This window comes from Bombus terrestris, chromosome 3 (genome assembly GCF_910591885.1).
Source record: "Bombus terrestris chromosome 3, iyBomTerr1.2, whole genome shotgun sequence".
NCBI classification, from domain to species: domain Eukaryota; kingdom Metazoa; phylum Arthropoda; class Insecta; order Hymenoptera; family Apidae; genus Bombus; species Bombus terrestris.
Window position 1 is genome coordinate 18,767,894 of NC_063271.1, and position 26,054 is coordinate 18,793,947.

General features: G+C 36.0%; 1 protein-coding gene and 2 long non-coding RNA genes across 7 annotated transcripts in view; 1 reads left to right on the plus strand and 2 right to left on the minus strand.

Annotated features, from left to right (window-relative positions):
- Nucleotides 1-26,054, plus strand: part of LOC100646644 (U4/U6 small nuclear ribonucleoprotein Prp31) — a 59,724-nt gene that overhangs the window by 17,986 nt on the left and 15,684 nt on the right. The window contains exon 1 of one of the 4 annotated variants that reach the window (XM_048404560.1): nt 5,892-5,942. The exons of the other annotated variants lie outside the window; for them this stretch is intronic. Coding sequence (XP_048260517.1) covers nt 5,900-5,942 — 43 coding nt within the window. The 5' untranslated portion in view covers nt 5,892-5,899. Of the gene's footprint in view, nt 1-5,891; nt 5,943-26,054 lie in introns of those variants that run through there. 4 annotated transcript variants of the gene reach the window in all.
- On the minus strand, nt 769-5,694 carry LOC110120164. 2 transcript variants are annotated; one of them, XR_007223504.1, is made up of 5 exons: nt 4,006-5,694; nt 2,027-2,080; nt 1,741-1,877; nt 1,370-1,668; nt 769-1,299 (listed from the first exon to the last, which is right to left on the minus strand). It is a non-coding gene; the product is annotated as an uncharacterized LOC110120164 (long non-coding RNA). The 2 variants fall into 2 exon arrangements; XR_007223503.1 differs by lacking the exon at nt 4,006-5,694 and having other exon boundaries at nt 2,027-2,171.
- LOC110120163 lies at nt 12,874-17,341 on the minus strand. Its single transcript, XR_007223505.1, has 2 exons — nt 15,816-17,341; nt 12,874-13,368 (listed from the first exon to the last, which is right to left on the minus strand). It is a non-coding gene; the product is annotated as an uncharacterized LOC110120163 (long non-coding RNA).

Below are 26,054 nucleotides of genomic sequence, written 5' to 3' on the forward strand. Positions count from 1 at the left end.
TAGAAATTATATAGAGCAAGTACGTATTATTCCTAATGAAGCTTGTAATTAGAACGAGAAAGCTTTTTGATGTTATCGTAGCTTGTTGTAATTAATGCCGCAATTATTTCTACCGGATACGATAACCTTTCAAAGCAAACTCGAACATTTAAAAATTTGCTCTTGACACGAATATTGAGTAACAATGGCGTGTTTTAAAAAACGACAATTTGCATCTTCCTATACAATCCTCTTTCGACCCTTCTCTTCGCTAGTCGATTTTCTCAGTTCTAGAAGGATCGTCTTTCAGCGATGTGAACGCCACTTGACCCAGCACTTAATCAATAATGCATCTCTGTGCATTTTCGTATTTTAATATTCACGAAGGAATTATCCGATATTACGACGCAGAACGTTTTAAGATATTTATCATACAGTACTGCGCAACATTTTTAAGTTTAATCTACGATACTAATTATATTTTTAGGAAATATTTTCACACAGTGTTAACAAAAATAGTAAAAGTTAAAATAAAAGTATTATCGGGATAAAACTTTAATGAAAAACAGATTCGTTAAAAAAACGGATTGCCGATTTCTAGGTATTTAGTTGATTGACTATCGCTTAAATTCAGCATTTTCTTCTGCATTTTCTACCTTTTTAATATAGCATGATATAGTATGTCAAATATGGCGATCAAATGAAGTAAATAAATGGGCTAAGTAGTTTATGCAAATAAATTCTACCATTACCGGTCGTGTTTTGCTCTTTCCTTTTTAAGATCTGACATACCTAACGTCACCTGGCATTCGAAGGAAGTGGCTGTGCATATTTATGATCTTTGCTTCGGGCTCTTAACATACCTTCAAACAACTCCTATATTGCAAAAATGAAAGTATGTGAGGCAGAAATAATGCACACATTCTATCTTTAGCGCTTGCTGCTGAACCAACTTCGAATTGTTGTCCACAAGCAATGGAAATAACTAGGAAATTATATTCAAACAGATTAATATAATGTAATATTATATTATCGTTAGATAAAATTGATTCCTATTGATATCTATGAAATGATTATTATAAGCATTTATAAGTTTAATTTTATCGATTTTTAAAGTTTGCTCTCGTATTAAGATGTTTTGAATTTCCAAATGATGTCGTCCGATTTGGTAAAGTATGTTGCAAACTGTTTCGCTTTCTTCTTTGTATTCATAAAAACATGGATTAGCATATCTGTAGCCTATTATTGCAAATGCCGTTAGAATGAACTTTCTGGTAGCTTCGTGTAATCTAGATTCTTTGCCCTTTGAATTCTTTGGTTCTGTTAATCAGAAAAATAATACGCATAATTCATTGATAAGAAAATTATACAAAAATAATAATGGAGCAACCTTATTTGATAACGGGGAAAAATCTTCCAAGATCTTTTTAACTCGTATAGAACTATATATTGTGTTATTTCAATTTCTGCATTGAAATTGTCCACCTATCTAGCAGTTTGTGCTCCGATATCAATTTCTACTTATCGTTCGTACTTCAATTTGAATTATAAGTAGTCTCTGGTGCTATTATTTTTGGAAGGTTATCTTACAAGGTCAGATCAGTGATAGTCGGTTTTGTATGGTTTCTGGCTCTTCAGTCTTTAATAACACTAAAGAGTTCGAGCTTCAATTATATTATTACATTTATCCTAGAAATAATAAAAAATATGTAAAGTATCTTCTAACAAAATGTATTAATAAAACTATACGAATATACGTACATACGAATAAAGATTTTTATTCAAATATTCAACAAGGATTCATTACTGCATCGAATGTTACAGTTACAGGAAATTGGTTCTCGAGGAAGTGAAACCCTTCCTGTCAGACTACCACTAGACAATCTCTTTATTCCTTCCTGCAAACAATGGTGTATCCACGGTATAACTAACATTATAACATATATATAACTAACATTCCAATTAATGCTGTTAGCGTATAAAGATAAGTGACGAAACGTTAAAACGTAAACAGCAACTGTTGAAGCTATTCTAACGAGGAGATTACCTGAGTAAAATTAACAGTGTGCTTAATAACCATGGTGCAGCGTTTCTCAGCATTCTATAAAAACAATTCTATAAATCTGTAACTCTTGAAATTATAGCTTATTGCGTTTTATTCCCGAAGACAAATTATGTTGTCTGTTTGTTAATCGATGTATTTTAATTTCGAATGACATTATCTGTTGAACTTTATACATACTCGTAACGTTGACTCAGCTTTTTATATTTATCCTATTAATTCCCAGTCAAAGTCACATTTGATAGTATACATACAGTTGGTAACATAAGTATTGGCACACTCTTTAAAACAGAATGTCATTTTTAAAATTGGAAGAAACGCACAATATGTCCGTTCAATGGAGAAAAGTAAAAAATTCGAAATTTCAAGTCTGAAAATTTTCCGATCGTAAAATAGTGCTAGTAATAAACTGTAATTTATAATATTACCTATTACTTTTACTGACTATACCAATTTGTCGTTAAAATTGTAAAGTGTACTGCAAAAATCAATACACCTTTTCAAAAACGTGCAATTAGCAGAATATTTGTTTTCTTAATTTCATTTTCATAGATTATCTTTAATACTATAGTACTTTTAAGGCTGGTAAGTAATTTTAACGTAATAATGACAAATTCTTCTAATTGTTTATATAAAATACTTATTAACGTCAAAGAAACTTTTTAAAAAAGCACCAAAAAGTACCTCCGTAATTTTTTGCATGCTGTTTCTGGACATATTGAGTTTTCCATTGACATCAAATTTATTTGCTCAAATTTGGCCAAAGTGAAAAGATAGTTAAGGTTGTTATTAACGCGTTCAACGATCAGGCCTTAAGCACTCAAATTGTGCTCTTGCGAAACGATAAGATACTCGTATTACTGTAAACATTAGATCACTTATTCTGAAATGTTTATACGTTATCTAATTTTCATTAGTTTCCATCCTAAATGTGGACAAATGAAAAAATGCTGAACAAATAATAAATAATCTTGACTTTTTATCCTCAAACCTACATACATAAAATGATCGGCACAAACAATTTTTAGGTATTTCCATTAAATTGATAAAAAAAGTTTTGAAGCAAAAGTTACTCAATAATTACAGAACAATAAATTGCGTTAGTGAACATTTGCAAAAGCTTTTTATTCAATAAAAAATAAAGATCGTTACAACTTTTATTCATGAAACTATATATTTTTCTTTATGCTAATCGATGTATATCTGTATTCTCTACAAAAAGGTATTAGAGGATTTAGGTTGAAGATTGTTTAGTTTAAAAGTTATGATTTTTGTCCCGAACGCACATATAAGCGACAATCGTGAAACAACTCGAATTCTTTGAGAAATTAAAAGGATTAATTAACTAGATTACGTGTAGAAGAAATTTTGAAAAAATAGCAGTTGGTAGCAAGTTGTAGAAAATATCAAAGGTCACTTTTTACAACTTTTTTTATCTGAGCCTGTAATGTATATTTAAACAATATGTTTTGTACATTTATGTTAGCTATACACATGCTGAAATTTTCATCGAAATCGGTTAACGTTGCTACGAGCTTCGGGTAAAAATAAAAAAATCATAGTTTTCTACGATTTTTGTTCTATGACTGTCTACAAAATCTACATTTTTGTTTATCTCTCGATGCCTGTTGTTTGTTTCTCCATTAACTAATTTCCATAAAATTTTCACCATATATATAACCAACATAAATCTACAAAACGTATTTTCCACATTTATATCACACGCTCAGATAAAGAAGTTGTAAAAGTTTAGTTTGGTCGAATTTTAAAAAAGTTATTCTATTTTATAAAGCGTGCCAATACTTATGTCCTTAACTATATATGGAAATACATAACGTTTAGGGAATGCAACATATATTTGATCATTGAAAAAATCTCTCTTGTCTCAGCGGTTCTTCGAAAGGGAGAAAGGAAATCAAACTTTCTCGCGGGAACACGACATACAATCAAAATATTATACATACCTGCTTCCGACCGCAACACACGAGTAATACAATCTCTCTTATATTAACTTGTACGCTTTGTCCAACACGGACACCTTATAGATGTATACTTTATTTTACTATTTACGTACTACTTCAGGTTTAGTTGGACGCATCACGAAATCGTTGAATAGTAGTATTTCGAATACTAGTATTTCGTAGCGTAGGATTAGCTTCAAAAGTGTAAAGCATTTTCTACACGAGTCGTGTTGCATCAGGATCTTTTGTTATGCGATACTATTGCGAGCTACATAGGCTAGTATTCCATCCAGTTTTTGCATGAAGATGAGTAGGCGTTGAAAGAGAAGAATATAAAGCATCGTGAATTGCACGCGCGCATAAGTTTGAAAACGTAGAATGTCCTGGGAATAGATCTTCTCAAATGACTGCAATTTTATTTCCCGTGAATTTGAAGCAAATCAAGAAGATTTATTTTCTAGAAAGTTAACTCCGGATAATTTGATTCGTGTATCTGCTATTTTTATAGGAATGACATTGTAAAACATGATGTGCATGTCTGTCTAGATCTCATGGTCTCATCATAGAAAACGCTTGAAAATTAAAGATAAAAATAGAAGATCATGACATCGATGCTTGTTTATCTTTCTGCTGTTAACTCTGTTGCGTAATATGTGCTTTGATAAGCTACTAATTAACTGAATGCTACAATTTTGAATATAAATTGTTTGAGACATTATTCCGTTTTTGATACTTTAATACCTAGTATTATACCAAACATTTTATATTTTTTGCGATATTAACATAACACATAAATACCTGTAATTATCTACCAGTAATATAACATTCATTACTGCGAAGTTTTTGATTTCTTTGAATCATATCGATCTCTATCTTGCATATATTTAGCAGTAACGTGTTTATCGTGTAATATGAAAAATTATTGGCCATATATACGTAACAAATTATGGAAATTGACTTCGGAAACATGAGAAGATGTAATGCGAGGGTACAATGGCATTGTGCGTTTCATTCTCTTGGCTTTGCCTGTTATATAACAGTAAGTAGCCTCGTAATTTAACAGTAGCTATGCTAGTGCTTCAATGAAAATGTGAAAATCTTATTAGACTTTTCTAATTAGTGTTAGAATTTTTGAATTGAACACACACACACACACTTATCACTGTTCACATTTACTTGCATCACATTTTTATTATTAGGCGATAACAGACCATGCTTGGTTCGTTTCTTCTACTTTTTCCTTTTGCAAAAGTATTATAGTTTGTCGGGTTTTGATCGTGTCTTTAACAGTGCATTGCACTTTGTGCTCGAACTGCAATGTTACCATATTTCGACCAAACGTTGTGATATTCGTTAACAATATATTATTAATTTCATATACATATTTGCATGTAAATTAAGTGCATTTTGGTGGTGATATTTAATGGAAATGCGCAATACATTTGTAATTATAATTAAAAACTTATGTTTACATTGATACGATAATTAATGTTTGCGATATTATCTTTGGTGAAAGGAAGAAAGAAGTGTTTCAGCTTTAAGAAAAGTGTAACGCTCTAAAGATAAAATTCATAAAGAGGTCGTATAAGCAATTCGGGTTGTTATTTCGATTATGTTGATTTTCATCGAATGCAGATCAGGATGCATTATTTTATCACGACGATATTTTAACATGACGATAAAACAGCTAAGTATCTGTGACTAGAGGATATTTGAAATAGTACAAAATTTTATTTAAAAATCGTAGTAAAAGTATCCGTGAACGTTCCAAAAAAAGTTTTACGATCGATTAACAACTAAAAACTGGAACTAGTTAAACCGGAATTCCGGTAGGTTTTTAAGTTAATAAAATCAGAGAGAGTTCCATTCTGAAAAATGATCATTTCCAGCATGTTTAATGGATGCTGTGTATCACCTTCAACAAATGGACAAGCTTTCAGGTAGGAATCAAGGGTTTTTTTAGCATCGTTTAGCTTTTACCAAGAACATCGATTCATCAACCCACGCGCATACTCTATATAGATTAACTATCGATCGGACGTCAATTAAAATTACCAGATTGCGCGTTCTTTCTGCAGACTAATTTGTACTTAATCATTTCACGTCTGTAATTTATTTAATTTCGAGGAAATCGAAACGCGTGATTTTAATGGATATTCGATGCGATTATAGTTCCTGCAACGGCCAAAGAACGCTATCTTATTTTCTTTAGTTCAAATAGTTAAGTTTATCAACATTCCAATTTCTTTACCGTATTTCTTTCGAAATTACAAGAGAAGCATCTAATTTGTTGCATCTAATTGTATATATTTAATGAATTTAAAGTGCTAAATTTTAAAGACTGACGTTAAAATTTAAAGACTGACGTTCTTTGTGTGTGGTCTTCATAGGAAAATGAAAAATGATACTTGTCGTATTGTGCGCCTACGGTCTTTAAGTATCCTAAACTTGTTCGAAAGAAAGTACCATTCGTTGTACACTTTTACCTATCGGCCTGCAATAAAGTAAAAGGCTCGTAAATAACAATAAGTCGTTGTAAATTATCAACCGAGACGATAACCAGTAATACAGCCAAGTAAGTCCCGAATCGTATATCATTTTACTTTTAAACTCCATAGTATCCATCATAAACCTATTTGTTATAAATTCAACAAGAGGCATCATAGAATCGAATTTGATGATTTATAGCTATTTGTTCATGATACGAAATTACGTTGTGCAAGTTTTACGATAAAGTTATGTTCTGATTTACAGCGAGAAATCGACCTTTTATCCTCCGTTTTTTCTTTCTAACAAATTTAGGATAAACGTTAACGCGTTCATTTACACATCAAATGGGCATACAAATTTTCGAATTATATAAAACTTTTATTCCGCTGACTCGAATATTCACACGATAGATTAACACGACAAAAGCCTGCTATCATTTTACATGCTTACGCGTGTAAGTAATTAAAACAGTAGACGAGATCAAAGCTATTTTCTGTATCGTATGTTTCGTATGTATGATTCGTGTTAAAAATTAATATCAGCATTTATTAGAACGGTATTAAACTATATCTATGTATGTATCTAATATATCTATATCTATGTAATTTGAATTCACAATTGTTTTATTTAAATTCTTTCATAGCAGACTTGATGCATTCAGGCATTAGATTGGCATAGATTAGAACGTGATAATGTAAGATAACTGTTCCGAAGCTTGAAAGTCAAGAAAATAGAAAAGCAAGGAATAACGTACAGGTGGCCCATACAACTGTTTGCAAGTTACAAGTTCGTTTTTCGCAAGCTTGTATTACAATGCTTTTTTTTTTTTTTTTATTTATTAGAATATTTACAATCAATTCTCGTTGAGAATTTTCAGTAACTTAGTTTGGCGTGATACAATGACATGGATTATAATAGTTTTATATTGTTGGTTCTAGTAGAAACTAAGGATTTAGTCTAGAGGGTATTTTCTTTTTAGTCTGCGGATCTGGTCCGTCGTGTCCAGTAGTTGGGTGACTAGTGGGTTGTGGTGGTTGTTGACTCTTGTGTTATATCTGCTTCTGGACTTGTGTATTTCATCTTTGACTGTAGGTATCTTGAGGTCGCGGTGGATTGTTTCGTTGGTAACATACCAGGGTGCATTTAATAGGGATCTTAGCGTTTTCGATTGGAAGCGTTGGAGTATTTCAATGTTGGAGTTACTTGCTGTTCCCCATAGTTGGATTCCGTAGGTCCAGACAGGTTTTATTACGGTCTTGTAGAGGGTTATTTTGTTCTGTATGTTTAGTTTGGAGCGTCGGCCCGTGAGCCAATAGAATTTTCTTAGTTTTTCCTTTAGTTGCTTTGTTTTTTCCGAGATATGTTTTTTCCAGGTTAGCCTCCTGTCCAGGGTCATGCCCAGGTATCTTACGGAGTCCTTGCTTGGGATTATTGTGTTGTTAATGGTGACCTGGGGGCAGGTTTGTTTTCGGAGCGTGAAGGTTACATGGGAGGATTTTTTTTCGTTTATTTTAAAACCCCATTTTTGGAACCACTTTTCCATGGAGTCGAGACTTCGCTGGAGAGTGGATGAGGCAATTGCCGGGTCTGCGTGGGTAGCTAATAGTGCTGTGTCGTCGGCAAATGTTGCTATTGTTACCTCGTTTGGTACGGGTAAGTCGGCAGTGTAGATGGAGAATAGTAGGGGTCCGAGGACACTACCTTGCGGTATGCCGGATTCTATTGGGAATGTTGCGGAAGTGGCGCCTAGACATTTAACTATGAATTGTCTGTTGGTTAGGTAGGATTTTAAGATGGAGTAGTATGGGTGGGGTAGGATTTTTTTAAGCTTGTAGAGTAGCCCTTCATGCCATACTTTATCGAATGCCTGTTGGATGTCTAGGAATACGGCTGAGCAGTATTTTTTCTTTTCAAAGGTTTGGCTGATCATGTGGGTTATGCGGTGGATTTGCTCTACTGTTGAGTGTTGTTTTCGGAAGCCGAATTGGTGATCTGGGAGAGTTTTCAATTCTTCTAGGAGTGGAAGGAGACGATTCGTGAGCAGCCTCTCGAATAGTTTAGACAGGGTAGGTAAGAGACTGATTGGACGATAGGAGCTGGCTTCATATATTGGTTTACCGGGTTTGGGGATGAGGGTGATTAGTGAGATTTTCCACGCCTTAGGAAAGTGTTCAAGGCGGAGGATGGCGTTAAATATTGATGCGATGAGTGCAATCCCTTTTATGGGGAGTTCCTTGATTGCTTTATTTCCTATTAGGTCGTGACCTGCTGCTTTCTTGGGGTTTAGGCGACGGATAGCTTCTATGATCTCTGCAGAAGTGAAGGGTTGGATAGGAGGGGACATTTGGAAGGGAGTGTGCAGGTATTCGGTGACGTCCGCTGCAGCTATGGAGGAATGGGGTTGGAATACTTCAGTCAAGTGTTTGGCAAATAGGTTGGCTTTTTCTATAGGGCTACGCGCCCATCCACCCTGCGGGCGGCGGATTGGAGGTATTATTTGTGGGGGGCGCGTGAGTTTCCTGGAGGCTTTCCATAGTGAGTAGTTTGAGTCGGCTGTGGGGGACAGGCTGGCGAGATATTTGTGAAAACGGTCATTATTGTAGTTCTTTATGGTTTTGGATAGTTTTCTAGTTGCGTTGTTTAGTTTGCGTTTGTCCTCCGGTGTTCTATGGGTCTGCCATATCCTTCTTAGTCTACGTTTTTCTGCTATTTTTTTTAATATGTACTGGGGGTATTCGTGGTTGCTGATGGACGTTTTTGCCGGTGTGGAGACGCGGATAGCGTTTATTATGCTCGCATTTAGGTATTCCGTGGCTGCTTCGATTTCGTCATTGGTTTTTAGTGAGGTTGGGGCTGAAGTTGTGTGGGTAAAGACTTCTCTAAAGAGCTGCCAGTTGGTGTGTTGGTTATGAATGGAGCCATTAGGTGTATTCTCGATGATAGTTGAACTGACTGTTACTATCACGGGGGAATGATCAGAGGAGAGATCAGCCGAGGAATTGATTAGGACGTGTCTTGGCGAGATATTTTTAGTTATGAAGAAATCAAGGAGATCGGGTATTTTGTTTGTGTCGGTGGGCCAGTGTGTGGGTTCGTATGTGGTAAGGTAGTTGAGGTTGTTGGATATTATGCTGTTGAGGAGGTTTTTGCCTCTTACTGTAACCAGTCTGCTACCCCATTGGGTGTGTTTAGCGTTGTAGTCTCCTCCGGCTATGCATCTGTTGCCCAGGGTGTCCAGGAAGTGGTCGAAGTCTTCTTTGGCGATGGAGTGTCTGGGAGGGCAGTATACAGCTGAGGTGGTGATTGTACCATGACAGTCTTCTATTGCTACGTTTGTTGCTTGGAGGTAGTCTTTCTGGAATGGTGGAAGTTCGTAGTGTTTGATGTTTGACTTGATTATGATTCCGGTGCCGCCGTGAGCCTTTCCGCTGGGGTGTCGGGTGTGGTAGAAGTTGAAGCCGTGTATTTTGAGGTAGTTTTTGTCGGTGAAATGGGTTTCGGATATGAGCATCACATCGATTTGCTGTTGTTTTAAGAATAGTTCTAGCTCAGATTTGTGCTGAGCTAGACCGTTGGCGTTCCACAGAGCTATTCGCATTGGTTTTATTTTGCTTCTGTGCTTATGAATTTGTCCATGAAGAGTGTGAGTAGTGACAGCAAGTTGTTAATTTGCTCAGTTTGCTTCTCGATAAGTTTTTCGAGTCTGGTAAAGTTGTCTGTGCTTTGTGGGGTGGGAATTCTATTTTCTGTGTGTACACTGTGTGTTTTCGAGTTGTATACGTTTCCTTGCGTTGCCTTCGCATAGGATACTGTTGGTGAGGTGAGTTTTTGGGGTTTAGGTTCTTGTATGTTTGTGTCCTTGGGTCTCAGTTTTGGATACCTTATATTATGTAGCGATTTGTAGGCTGAGCATCCTTTGTAGTTCGCAGGATGCTCTCCTTGACAGTGGATACACTTGGCGGGGGTTTCCGGGGGTTTAGTGCATTGGTCAGTGGGGTGATTACCTGCACATTTTACGCACCGGAAGTTGTGATTGCAGTATTTCTGCGTGTGGCCGTACCTTTGGCACCTTTTGCATTGTATTATTTCTTTCTTTACAAGAGGTGGCTCGAACTTAACTATGGAGTTCATCAGGCGATTGATATTGTAGATTTCTTTGTTGTTTGTTTTTTGTTTTAAGTCTATAAAGGATAAGGATAGTGGGTTTTTTGTGATTCTGTGCTTAATGTTGCTGATATTAGTTACTTCGTGGCCGTGGTTTGACAGTTCGCACTTTAGTTCGTCTAGATCAACTGAGTGATGGATGTTGCGTAGCACCACTCGAAATGGTCTTTCTTGTTTGAGCTGGTATGTGTGGAATTTAGCGTTTAATGTTTTTAATAGCTTGGTTAACTTTCTATAGGCGTCTGGGTGGGTCGGCAGTATTTTCACGTGGTTGTTGTTAATCTTTAACTTGTAGTCCTCTTTGCTGATTTCTTTTTCGATAGTCTTAATCATTGACTGAATGTCGATTACGTCGTTTATGAATATCGGTGGGGGAGGGGGAATTCTTTGATTATGGAGGTTGTTTACCTTTTCGGTTGTAATCATGGAGTCTTCCGTGGACTCCAGTATTGAAAATCTATTGTAGGTGGTCACCTGGCTGGCTGATGGTTTAGTTTGACTCTTGTTTACATTTGTCTTGGTTGGTTCGAGCTTTCGTTTTTTCGTGTGATGGTCGTTTACCAGGATAGATGTGTTGCCCTCTTGCCACGGGGGAGGAAAAATGGCGGTGTTATAATTTAGCTCCGGGGAGCCTGTTGGAAATGATAGAGCCATCATCGAGCTAGTTAATTCAGTGTGAAAGAACTAGTCGAGAGGCTGTTAACCCCTGGCTAGGTTAGTTGGATTCGCTTTCGACAGATGGGCGTCACGTGGAGTTTTGTGAACTTCACAGGGCACTGGGCACACGTCTGCACGTCTCGGCACTCAGCAGCAACTGGATGGTCACTGCTGCTTTGTGGACTTTGCCGGGCACTGGACACACGTCTGCACGCCTCGGCACTCACGAACGAACTGCCGTATTACAATGCTCATGAAAATATTTTTGAAAAGGCTATTTCGCGAATTATTATTTATTTTTTGTCGCCGTGTCCTCTTTCGTAGCGAATCAAAAGAAAGTTATATTAGACAAGAGTTAATTTTGTCGACTATAATATTAGTAAAATTAAAAAAAAAAGAACAGACCAAACATAATCTGTTAAATGATTATTTCATAAAATATTGAGAAGTCAATCCTATTTTTAACCTGTATCATAAATTATAATCGAAATCGACTGTATCTAGAGTTCGAAGTTTCAAAAAGATTTCTCCGTTTCAATTTTGCTGACAGACGAGGTTCTTTATCGGTGAAGGCATTCGGAAAAACACGACCGTTCCAGTTTGAAAGAACAAACAACGTTTCGAATGTGAACAAATACGGGTTGCAGAAGACACGTCTTTACTTTCCCGTGATTAACGTTCGGCAACAAGAAAAGGCGCATCGCGATACTGCACGTAGAATTTATCATACGGGTTTATCTACCGCAATTGCATTTCATTTTCCATCACAATTCCAACGCATTCGTGGGAGGCTTCGCATCGATCGATCGATCGAATTCGCGAAACAAGCGATATACATCGCATCCTCCAGTTTTCTATCTTATCTCTTATCCTTGTACGTCTAATTAAAATATTTTGAAAATTTAATGACAAACATCACGTTTTAAGATTCTATATGATTACAAATTCTGAAGAAATCTAATCTGACTTTAATCTGTGGGTCAAAGATGTTTAAACGCAGTAGGGTTATCAAATGTTCAGCTATTTTAGCGAACTTTGAAGCTGGTTGCCCAATATTTCTTTTTTCACGTTATTAAACATTTCTTTATATGCAAACGTAATGGCTGTGCTGCAGGTTATTTAGCTATTGGTAGAAGAGAATCGCAATGAAAGGTTGGGAAACACTGTTATAAACAGTACGAAAAAGTGTTGGTAACGTTTCACTTTCCCGCGGGCTATGTTAGTATTTTTATCTACATACGGAGGAAATAACATTCCGCAATGATGTCTCTTGTTATTCGCTACTCTCTATTTCACCGCTGGCGACGTAGGTTTCCGGCGGATATACAAGGCCATTGTTTTTGTCGGATCACTGTCCAAACGTGTCTCGAAGAAATAAACTACACCCGTCGCTCAATTTGCGTAGAGTATCCGTTCCACGTGGATTCGTTTTACGCGAATGAGATTCGCGTAAATAAAGTCTGTCAGTGCAAAATAAAAGAAATATGTACACATATGATGACTAGCACAAAGTAATGTACTTTTATCCTTATCAGATCATCGTGGATAAAAAATACCATGTAAATTAAAGGACCAGTGTATTTAAATTTAGGTATATACCTACATACATATATGTATTTTATTTCGCATATAAGGTACTACATCGTTCTTTTCGAATTCATTATACGAATTTATTTCAAATTATCTTTTGATATTTACTGCCCAATTGAATGAGGTGTACTTCGTGAAGGGTGCCAAAAGAATACTCGGCGTTTATTAATGTTACTAGCGTGTGCTGCCCAGGCCCAACTCGGATTGTTGCCTCGCACTCTCTGTTACGAGCTTTCTTCGTTTCCCTTTTTTATAGGGTGTCAAGGTCCCCAGAGAAGAAAGTTTTCTTCGGGTATAGGGAAACAGCTTTCTTTTTCTTGTCGATGGCCCTTGCGCTTTTCCCGAAGTCCCAAGGTTTTTTCTTTTATGACGTCCTGGCCACGGACGTCGTTTCATAGGCCATGTAGCCAACCATGTGACCAAAATGCGCTTCAACCCTGGAACTTTCTTTAGGGCCTTGTGCCCCTACATAAATTTTAGAAATGTATGTACATATTTATTTTCATGCCGAGGAAGTAAGATTAGAAGAAGAAAATGCTTTTGTTCGTACTGGTTATAACTTGTAGAATCTCATAGAAGAAACTTGTAAAAGATAAAAATCCTAAATTTCCCCACAAAAGCGTAAATTCTGTAGAGGACGCAAGAAAATATAGCGAGTTTCATAAACAAATAAACAAATATTTGGCGAATTTCTACAGCACGAAGGCTGCATAAATTGCCGGTCACCATTCATTGAAAAGTGTGCGTATTTACATTCGATTCTATCGATTCGAAAGTAAAGAACTTTCAAATTAAATAATGTAGCGAAATTGAGAATTCTAACTAATTCGTAGTTATCGTGATGAAAATATTACATACAGCTATAATTAATTACTATTTTCAATAAATTATACAAGTTCGCACTTCGCATTAAGTTACAAGAAATATAGCGAATAAATATATACAAGATATTCTTGAAGACTTTATCATATAAAAGAAAGGTTCAAAGGTTACATCGCACGATCCTGGTTCTTAACAAGCTCATGAGTAATTTACGAAACAATAGCCTAGAACGAAAATTAATAACCGCTCCCTCTATCAATTAATTATCGATGTTACATAACTTGCTCCTCTTTGTCTTTGCCAAAATAAAATGAAAGAGGAAGTTACTCAAACGTTAAATTCAAAGTTTCAAACGAAAATGACAGTTACAAGTTCTCGAAAGTATTAGGTCATCCCATAAGTTCGTTCCGTTTTTCAAGCGGTTATATATGTTAAGATCGTTTACATACCTTTCAGTTTTATGAAAAAATGTAATCCCCCTCTCGCTGTACAACTTCTTCCCATCTTTCAAGTGCATCGGTCCCTTATCGCCGTATGTTTATAAATCGACACATGAAATGTATACACAAAAGTCGGCACGAACTTATGGGATGACCTAATACTAAAAGTCTAACTGAAATTTATTCGTTTTTATTAATTTTCTGTTTCGTAACTATAGAAGTTGCCGATTTAGAGATGACCCGATTAACGGCTCACATAATTTTAACATCCCAATAATTTAACATCTTACATCGTAATTTCCTTTATGAGAGGTCGACTCGATAAAAGAAGATAAATTTTTTCTTGGCAAGATTTCGCGATGATTCGTAAAATCGTAGTGTCCCGCGTACCGTTAAACCTATGCTAACCGGGACGAATTCGATCGGGCATCACTCGTCCCTGAAGCTGTCTTGCTAAGCTCAACAACGAGCGATCATATGCTCGGTAACGGTACAAAGTGCAACGCGCATGGTGCATTTACGATAACAGAGTGCGGCCGCGAAGTAGTGCCTTCATAGATGCCTATCCAAGTAGAGATAGAGCCTAGACTTTGTGACCTGGAACGGAACGACCGTCCCGTCTACCTATATGTACCTACATACTCTTTTCTATGTATACGTACAAGCATCTGTATTTCCACAGCTATGTACGCATTCGAACTGTATGTAATACGGTACCGATCAGAATAGGGACCAAGTACAGTGTTTAGCAAAATCGCGCTTTTACCGAGAGGACGCTTATTATAATACCAGACACGAGTTTCTCGTTCAAATATTAGTACAGAGTAACTTTGCTCGAGGTTAACACAATTATTACCAATTTTCATACGAGCTACTTAGAAGTGGCTAGCTTCATTTTTTACAAATCGCTGAATTCTACTTCCAGGACTTTTCTACCAGTTCATAATTTTACAATTTTATGCGAAATAGGCCAATCGGCTGATCTAAAATCTACAAAATTTTCTCGATCACCGTCGTTCGTCTCACTATCAAACTTGTTCTTACGCAGGAGAATTTATTAACGTTGATAACTCGTAGCATCTGACTTGTAAAATTCCACTAACGATAGCAGCTAAATTATGTAAGAGCTCTAATATTAGATATTAGTGAAGCGACAAGTGACTAGCTCTGGGTTAAAGACTGTCGTGCGCAGAGCTTTTGCGATTTTATTCGTCGAATTTGTATTGTCTTTTGTTCGGTTACGCGTATTCGACGATAAAGTTTCCGTTAGTTTCCCACACTTGAAAAATGCACGGCTGCAAGAGCGTTAATATGAAACGACCTTAGGATGTCGAGGAATACTCAGCCGGATGCAATGTAAGCGTAGTATGTATCCAGTGCACGGTAGATGATATTACCAGAAGAAGAAAAATTGTTCAAGGAAGGCGTCCATGGTGAACGTCCACCGTCTCGGTTACTCAAATGTAATTAGAGTTGTACAAATTTAAATGCTACCGTAACATCCTGACGTATTCTACACGTTATGATTGCTTGCCTGTCTCTCACTAGACGGTTAAAGGGTTAATGCTTGATATACCTAATCACGATCACGATTAACGTTCGCTTCTTCTTAGTTTCTTTAAGCATGAAAATATATATTACGTAACTTACATAGAACAGTTTTTGTCGTACATAGCTACACAGGACAAAGACTTCCGTGTTTGAAACCCACTTCATACGCGTGCCGACGTATAATGAGCTCGGTATGCGTTTAGGGTGGAGCGACTGGGATATAGCATACAACGCGAGCGCATGGCGTTTCGATTTTTATCAGTCACTCGCGTGAACCTGTCACATCAACTATTTACCAGTACTAGTATTATGACATCATAGTTTGTAAACCACGCGAAAAGCAATGCCCTTATGTAGTCAATGTTCGTACGTAATGGCGCTTGAGTCGAGGCCCATAGTTTTATGAGCTTAAAAACATCGATCTTTTTTATTGGCTATATCGAAATATAATAAACGAAAATAATATATAGAAAACAATAGAAACGTAATTTTCTTGAAATACGGTGTTTGGAGATGGTCGACACGAACCAGGCGTATCGTCTAATTTATTAAGCAATTTTTCTATCGAATTTTGATACGCTAATAATATAATATCGAGACAAGACCTAATATAACATCGAAAAATTATTCTATTCCCTGATATTGTGTTTCGGTCTTTAATGAGAACACGCTGTTGCGAGTGATCGTTCAGACCGTACTAGTTAAACTATACTACTCGTCCATATATTTGCGTATATCCTTGCGCACGCCTGCGTACGTGGCGATGTGAATCGTTAAATATTTGTCGTAAAATTCCCGGAAGAGTGGCACAAGTTGTAAATTACCCGTCGATGCACATCCTTACTTCCTTCTTTTTACAAGGTATAAACGCAAAGCACGCGTCGGAAAATACACACCCCATTCACTACCTGTCGCTCGAAAGTATCTTTTAGCGTGCTTATCCCATTCTTTCATTCTACGTGCTACTATAGGAATGCAAATTTCTCCCGTAAGCTTCTTTATATCGTATTATGGAATCGTACGCCAAATTTAACTTCCTCGCTTGCAAGAGTTTTAAACTAGCCAGTGTTTGAATATTCAGCATTAAATAATAAAACACACGGGCATTGAACCTTTGTAAATATGTTTGTAGAACAACGACGAATACATAAATTGCTAATAGTCTGGCGGATTATCCGACAATTTCGATTTTGTTGTATTTTAAAAGCAAATGAAACCTTTTTATCTTGATACAGATAGTTGTGTTATTTCTCTCTGACAAGTCTAAATACATACGGAATTTGTCTTTCAGTGGAAATACGGTAAAGAACCTAGAATAGGTGATTATAGATAGACATAACTACATAGCTTACATTTACCTTCCGGTGTATATTCGTTTCGCACACATCTCTACTTCCTGCGTGTGTATCGGTTAAGTATGTAAGCACGTATCTTTTAACAGGAAAGTAGTACTAATGTAACATCCGCGGCAATGTGTAACTCTCATTCGTACTTTGACAAGCCAGAGTATGCTTTGAGTCTCTCACGCCTGCTGCGCCCTTCTTTAGAACACCTTCACGCGTCTATTACCATTTCTCTTGGGAACGCAATTCGAGAACTTCGTGAGTTTCGAATAGTTCGTACAACTTTATCGCGTTTATTATTCGTATCGCCTGTTTAATTCAGGGTTTCCTATTTGATTATTAACGATTCAAATGATTGGATATTAACAAATAAAATATATTTATTTTTATATATTATTATGTAAGACGGACGAAGACACAGAGTTCTATGTAGATAGATATTTCGTGTCTTCACAATGGGTACCACGAAGCGGGAGCACAACTCGGTCGAACGAATCGAGCGTCCTCGATTTCAGTTTCCCGTAGATGCTTTAACGATGATCATTATCGTGAGAATAAAACTGTATTACGAGACAATTGATATGGTCAAAGAAATTCTAGCTTTTTACATTTCGTTCCGAATCGTCCTCTGAAATCCACATGTTTGCAATTGCGTTTTGATTGACTTAGAACGTCTCATACCTTCAGTACCTTTGTATAACCTTACAATAATGCAAATTCAAATTAAACATAGCGTTTGACATCTTTCGTTTCGCTATTTCGAATTTATTCCATACCCTCGACGTATATCGACGACTGATTTGATATTCTTGTTTCATCATCGAATAAAGAAGAGAAAGAAAATCAATGGACGCTGTTAGCGGAATATTCAACTATTACTGCTTAATTGAAAATGGAAAATGTACACAAAAAGCAATTACTCTTGAATTTAAAGAGAGAGACAAATTTATACGGAACTATGATGCCTACGTAATTGGATGAGAGTTTAATGAGATTAGAAACGTGGGACTCGATTCGGTAAAGAAAATATAGGTAATCCGTGCGATGCGTGTGTTCAACTAGCATTTCTATAGTATCTCTGGTCACGACAACGCACGGGTTAATAAAAATTAGTCGCGTTTTCGTTGTAAACATAATGTCCACGGGGACAATATAATATATTACAAGTATCACTACCATACAAGACGATTGTAACATACAGACATCCAAGTCGAAATGTTACAAGTAGGTATTTAGGAATCGATTCTACGTGACACTGCAAACGAAAACGAAGTTACGTGAAGCGTTTCTCAACTATCATCGTTACACATGACCTAAATGCACTGTTTAACGCTCGTTTAGCACATTCATTGTTGGTAATTATCGCGACACGCAAGTGGAAACTAGTTAACCGGCGAAGAAAAAAAATTTGTCGAGTACTCCATTGCCTTAAAAGCGTTTGCTATAGATACTACAAAATACTTTCGAGGATTAGAACTCTTTAGAATATCGAATCGGTAATACGAGTTTGTAGGAGCACTGTACGTTTGAGCGAATAGATTCAAGCGATGAGAGTTCATTTAATTGGGCATGAACTTAAAGCTTTCTTCAAACTTTTTTCCGATTGAAATAATTATACGTTACTGTTCGATCAATCGATACCTTGTCAACAAATCTACTAAACAAGTAAGTCCATACTATTTCCATAACTCGGTGAAACTATTTAGAATATGTTTCTCGTGCATTCAGTTTCGATCCGTAACGAGATGCATGTATATCAATTGGAACTGCAAGTTTCGATTTGGAAAGTAACGGTCCATGGGTCAGATGATCGACCTTGCCGATGCATAATTCCGATTTGCTTCACGTTCATTGCAGACCCTGATTTTCCCCAGAATCGATGGTCAATTATTCGCGACTCCGTTTAGTTCGTGGTTTCAAGTGAAACAAAATCAATCTATTCGGAACGATCGTTCCGCTCGTATCTCGAATTTTTTCATACGCAATCGTCTCGTTGCCTTTACCAGTTTCCTAGTCTCGTTTCCGATATGTAGGATCGACGAATTGATTGTCGTTCACGAGCGAACAGTCTGCAAAAATGCGCTTGACACACTGCCTCGGATTCATACGCGCGTGTCCGCTTTTGAATTCACGTCCTTTCGGACATTCAACCTGTTAACAAATATCCGACTACTGGTTGTAAAATAATATCATTCGTATTACGGAATTGTAATATTACATTGAAATTTATTCGCATCTATGGCGCTACCAAAGTTCAACTTAATATAAAACCAAACTTTGGCTAGAAACTTTTAACAACCGCTATAAACGCATAAAATGCATAAATATCGTTTCGCGTAATATAAGGTGGACGATGTTGTTGTTTCCTTCAGTTGTATTTATTAATTAAAATGTTCATGGTTTTGTGAAAGTAACTGTGTTAGAAGTCGAACCGTACGCCGGCATGTAGAAAATGCGTTTGGCATACTGACTCGGTTTTACGCGCCATCGCACCTACGATCAACTGCCAGGAAATATCCTTCGAGTTTCCTTCCGACACTGTCCACCGTAATAAGCGTAAATTTACTTGCTCTCGAAGCGATAAGATTTACACAATAGGTCGTTAATGCAGAATAAACAATGGACATACTCGATTAGCATCTTCGAAAACTTTCGGATACTATCGAGCAAACGAGCACCACAACATTCTTCGAGTAGAACCAATTCTTTCTTGAATGCTAGAATCGAAGGACTCTCCTACAAACATCTTTATTCGTCCTATAACGTATAACAAATGTATTTCAATAATTCTGTTCTCTGCGTGGAATTAATTATTGAAGTTTTTCAAGTTATCTTCTATATAGGACAAATTAATGTTACATGCATTCTGTATACTTATTTACATTTTTCGGTTTAATAGTAAATTAGTTAACGTACTTATTCGACATAACACGGTGGAACGTATTACGTAATTTACTTGTAAATGAACAACGATTATTATTAAGGACCGGTAAAAATCTTTTCAAAAAACAATCACATCGAGTGTTATCTTTGAGAAGTTTGATAGATTCCCACGGTCGGCGGAATAATAAGAACTCGCAATAAATCTTTCGTGAACGAATATGTGTCGAAATCGGCCAAACGAAAGCCTTTCTCCTTTCCTGATGTTCGGAGCTAATCGTTTCATCGCGTGCGATATAATGTGAAATTTTTCTTCAACGCGATACATCGTAATAACGCGTTGGAATCTGCGTGTTATGTTTGGAAATTGAACTGGAAATTCATGCAACAATATAGCGCCATGAACTGTTTCCTTTGGATAATTAGAAAAACCTGTTAGAACGTGCTTTAAAATATTTTTAATAATTACGATTAGAATATATACTAATAAACATAATATTTGAATAATTTTCACGAATTGAATAATTACAGTTTGGGCATTCATTGGCATTTCGTATAATTTACAGCTTCTGTCTAAATGTCATCGACGTTTAAAAATTAACGAAGAAAAAGTGGATTATGTCAAAATGTAGCGTCGATATCGGATTACACGTTTCGTAACGATTTTACATAACATGTAAAAGACCTTTCACCTTAAATAACGTAAAAAGTTACAACTATCAGTCATGTGAAATGTTTGCGCGTGTGTCGTACATTAATTAGTTTTTCAATCTATATCGACAAATACAGGTGACACTATTCTTGAAAATACACATCACAATTCGCACATGTACATACCATATGCATTTTGTTACATTTCCGAATTTTCAATAAGTACATAAATATTCGCAGTCCGGTAATAACAATTCTCACCTTAACGCGTAGAGCCATTCAAAACTTCTACCGTATCCTTCCCCAGCCTAGTTGCTTTAAAAACTGGAACAGAGTATACGCCATGTCATATAGTGTAAATATGCGTGTGAAGGATGTAACAATTCCTACGCTTGTAACCATTCCAACCGTGGTAACTGATTTATTCATAATTCTCGTTTAGAATGAAATCCATAGTTCTCACAGGATGGCAGAGTCTCCGCTAATTATACCAGTTATATTAGTTCTCTTTTCATTGTACGTATATCGTAATACTCGTAGAGAGGAGAACTTCCGGAAGAGCGTTGATTCCCAAAGAGACGACAGGATAAAAAGCGAGCGATCAACTGGCAAAAAGACGAAGCAAAAAGTACGACTGTTCCGACTAGCCGTTTCTCGCGTTTATCGCGTTCTCTTTAGTACAAGGCAACTTTTCCCTAATTAGAATACGAGGAAAGTTGGAATGATCTGCTTCAGCTTGTCGGGTCCTTTCTTGACTAGAATGCGGGAAAGTTAAGGTCGTGCTTCTCTTCTGCTTTTAATAACGTCGAATATTAATCGTAACAGGTACTTTACTACATAGTATCTAATCCGATTTCTGTAATTGAGAGATCAGCATACAGTTATTTTTCTCTGCAAAAGTGCCTTTGATACTTCAAGGCAACTAGGCGTGTAATCCGCTCTAATTGAAAGACGCGTCCATTCACCCACGACACGTGCATTCTCCGAGGTTATTCAGTGTCATTCAACACAATTCGAAATTCGTTCTCGCTCAGTGAGAAGAAGATTTTCCTTGTTTTAACAAATGTTACAAATTTTTAATTTTTTATATTTTTTATTCGCTAGTTTCGAGTGTCAATGGTTGATCGCGATGAAATTTTTAGAGATGGTAGTTTACGAAAAAGATATTTGACCCACATCTTTTCTACCAGCAATCATTCGCGTTTAGAAATGGTGAATGTTCTAATAAGGTGAATCGTTTTCTTTGACGTGCTTTTAATCGCGTAGTTTCCTATGAAAATAAGCTATCCGAAACCGGTATTATTAACGAAGCAAATCGACAATGAAAAGACCGGGTAAGTGATAGTCGTTGCGACTGCTATGACTTTCGAAAATTACACCCGACTCAGGTCATCGTTGAAAGGATCAATGGCAATCGCTTGAGATCGATTAACATAAATTTCTCTCTCGACACTCGACAGGAAGTAAATTACTGTTGCTCTCTCATGGATTTATTTCTTTATCTCTTATATTCCCAATACCTTTGTTTATAGATTGTTTCGTGAATACCTTTGTTCATTTTGGTTTCTCTATTCCGAACATGTTGTGTCTACGTAGAAATTCAACGTTATACGTCGATCGCAGCCGAAGAATTTTCGTGGTCGACTATTCATTCTTCTTGTCTGAAATCCAAGTAGCAGAGAAGGGCTGGAAAGTGTTGCGGTTAAAAAGCAACCGATAAATAAACTCTCGCCGATTGAGTTTCCTCTGTTTGCAATGATCACCGAGAGTTCTCCGGCTCTCTTGTAACTTCCGTTTTCTTCAATGATATTGCCTCAATACTGCGTTATTCGTTTTAAAATTAGTACATTTTTCTAATAACAACATTTATTTTATACAAGATTTTTTTTCTTAAATCGGAGAAAACAGAAGTTTTCAGTTTTCGCAAAGTCTTTGTTCGATTGAAGATATTCAATCGTTATTTCGTAACAGACTGTGCACGACATAACGTTACTTAAAAGATCAAAAATACAGGGAATTCCAAATATTTCAACCTGTTTCGAAAAATATGAAAAAATCTGAATGGGATATTTTAACCAAAGAAAGTAGATCAATGATCATAATATGACATTGTAACAAAGTCTGGGCGAACACTGCCAAAGATTAAGTATTCCGTCGTTTCCAAAAGTCGAGTGGGTGTATCGTCCAGATACTTCGGAACAATCTTCTATCAAATAACGCTAGTGATGCAATAAATTGCTGTGACGGAAGTGAACGCGGCACTCTCTTGACTTCTGAACAAGAGCCGTGAGTCATGCAGCTTTCTGTGTGGGTAGCGTTGCTAACCGACTACTTGTATATTTAATAAAATGAAAAAATAGGTAAATAAAAATAAAGGGGGAAAAAAATCAAATTCTTAAGTCCTATTATACGTCGTATTTAAGACGATCCTATCGCAATCGGTGATGGATAGCGGCGAAAGCGGAAGAGGTTTTGAAATGTAAATGGTTACACTTGATTTTTCTCTCATATTCAAAGAACTTACGCAACAATAGTTGAGTGATAGTTCGATAAAACAAAGGAGGTTGACGCTTCTCGCGTAGAAAATAGTTTAATTATTTTCGATAACGGTGGTCTCTGTTTATTTTCAAATATGCTAGTTTCGTTGATCTTAATTTTTTCCTTTGATCGATAAGGTTGGATGTAGCACAGATAAGTTCTTAGACATCAGTAGCATTATCGGTACAATTTCAAAGTGAATTTCTCCGTGCTTTATCACTTTATTACATTTTCAAAGTTACTGTATATATTTACACCATATATTTCTCTTTTAAAGAACAGTAAAATGTTTCTCACAACGTGCAAGAATCAAAAGCAAGAATATAGAGAATAATGTTCCTATTTCAATAACCAGATATTTATTGGAAGAAAAATCACGACACACGGCCGAGTTATCTTTTCTATCATGAAAGTGTTATTGAAATCTTTACTGTCAGATAAATACACACACTTGATCGCACTTGACTCTGCTATTCCCCTATACTAAGTAAGTAAATTAACTTGCATTTTTTTCATCGCTACGAGCGATCGTTTTCATCGTAAGAATTTATTAGGAAGCGTAGTCTCTAGTAAAGTAGGCAAAGCAAATGTGAATGTCTTGACCTGTCTGCGCGAGAGAAGACAAAAGGCAATAACGCAGATTAAAACCAGGCCGAACGAACGTAGAAAGGCCCAGTTATTATCGACTCTGATAATAATGTTTACCCTAAAATGTGTAGGCGTTGAGCAAATTGATCCTGTATCAAACATAACGTATACGTTATCGATATGTTTTTAACTACCGTTTACAAGTGTAACAGACAAAACGGCACGTTTAAACGCGTATCTAATTATCACGTCAACCCTTTCCGTATATCATCGTTTATACTTTCACTCGGTACAATCGTTATAGCGGATAGCCACTTGCTTGTTTATATCGATTTGCGACGAGATTGAAACTGTTTCCTTTTGAAGGAGGATTATTTAAATTGACCATTTCAATTTCATTCTGAATATAAATCCACAATTATCCTAAGTACGTTCGAGATTATGAATCGCGGATTAATTTATACGAATACCAAACTTTTAAGGAAATTACCATTATATCGATCGCCTACACGGTATAATGCATTATTCGTTGCGTCAAATGGTAATTAAAAATCCATAAGAAATAAAGAACAAGTAGATAGACGGAAGGGTAAGGTATAGTAGTACAATGCAATACAAAGTTATTCATATTGAATAATATATCAACGACAGAGAAGTGATATATCGACGTTCGTTAAGTATTATCGTTCTTTACGTAACGAAATCAGGAAATGAATTTTATTATCTTCCTAAATTTCTACGGGAACGCTGGATATTTTCTATTGTTACATACGTTATATAAGCACTTATATTTGAAAAATTATTTTTATTTCTGTGGTATTACTTAGCCAATTTAAATCGCCAACGTTGATTAATTTGTATTAAATAATAGCCCTTTGGCTTTAAAAACTAAGCTTTATGTTAAAAATATAAAACTAGGTATTATGTTAAAAATATACTAAAAGATTGAAAGCTTTGACTTCTATTACGATTACTTTTAGGATTATCTTAAAACTACACAGCTGCTCAAATTCCACGTTCACGTTATTTTGATACTATCATATGTTGTAACAAAATCGATTACTTTTTATAATAAGGAAACAAATGTTGCATTATTCACTGTGTTGGTTACAATCGGTCAAACTCTTTCTTCCGTATTGTACTTCCTTATGAGTATTGCGTAAGTTCAAAATGTATTGCTTCTTCAGCTAAATTCAATCATACCTTAATTTCTGTTTAATTTGCGTTATCTAGCTTCGAAAACGTCTATAAGAAAGATAATTAGAGTTTTATACTATAGTAATTAAAAAGAATGAAAGTTAAGAAAAACTTACATTTGTGCTTTGACGCTTCGTTGCATTTGCAATTTTCTATCTCGAATCGAACAGGCACGACCTACATCAAGCGTATAACTCGCGTTACATAGAATGTCCCATGTAATTGGGCCAAACCATAGTTTCAAAGCGTTAGAACCTACACAAGAAAATGTATTAGACAAAAAATGTTTAATGAATGAAATTTAAAAGATTTTATTTCATCCTTGACATTATTAAAATATTATTTCAAAATTCTCAAAATGCTGTAGCTGAGGGTACAAAGTTCAAGAAGATTCGCTTTCAGTTTCCATTTCAGTCATTACGATTACTTTCTATTCAAATAGACGACCAATCTTCCAACCGAAATAATTTGTTCTTCACGAATGAACGATCACATTGCCAGAGGATTTAGGTGCGAACATACCTGAACGAAACAATAAGGAACGATCACGAAGAACCACGAACAATGTATACTTTCCAGAGAGTAGCCTCGAGCTGAATCGTGATGTATCGAGACAAAAGGTGGACCATAACGCCGAAGTACTTTTCATTTTGTAATTAATACTTGGATCGTGAGAGTTGATTCGTCCGGAGTCGAACGACACAGGGAAAAACAGGCAGCTCGTAAGACGTTAACGATAGTCTAATGTCTTTCACCACTTTTCTCTTAATGGTAACTCAGTAGACAGAAATTCAAAATTAATTTTCTATATTCGATACAAGCATTTTAAGTAAATTTTCAAATACTTATATATATTCGCGGTTCTCCTGGATTCGTCATAAACTGTATTAGTCTCACTGTGAAACTTTCAGTTTATATCTATCTGAGCGTCATTCCATTTAGTTTGTCAATTTGATTTGCAACGAAGAATCCGCGACAGGTGTACAGAGTTCTCAATGCATATATAACTATAAAAGTCAGGAAATTATTTATGATAATAAATAATAGTACTGAATAAGAAAATAGGAAGTCTTTTTCATTCAGAATTTGAAACACTGTACAATTTTTTATATAGATTGATATATAATAAAATAGAAGAAAT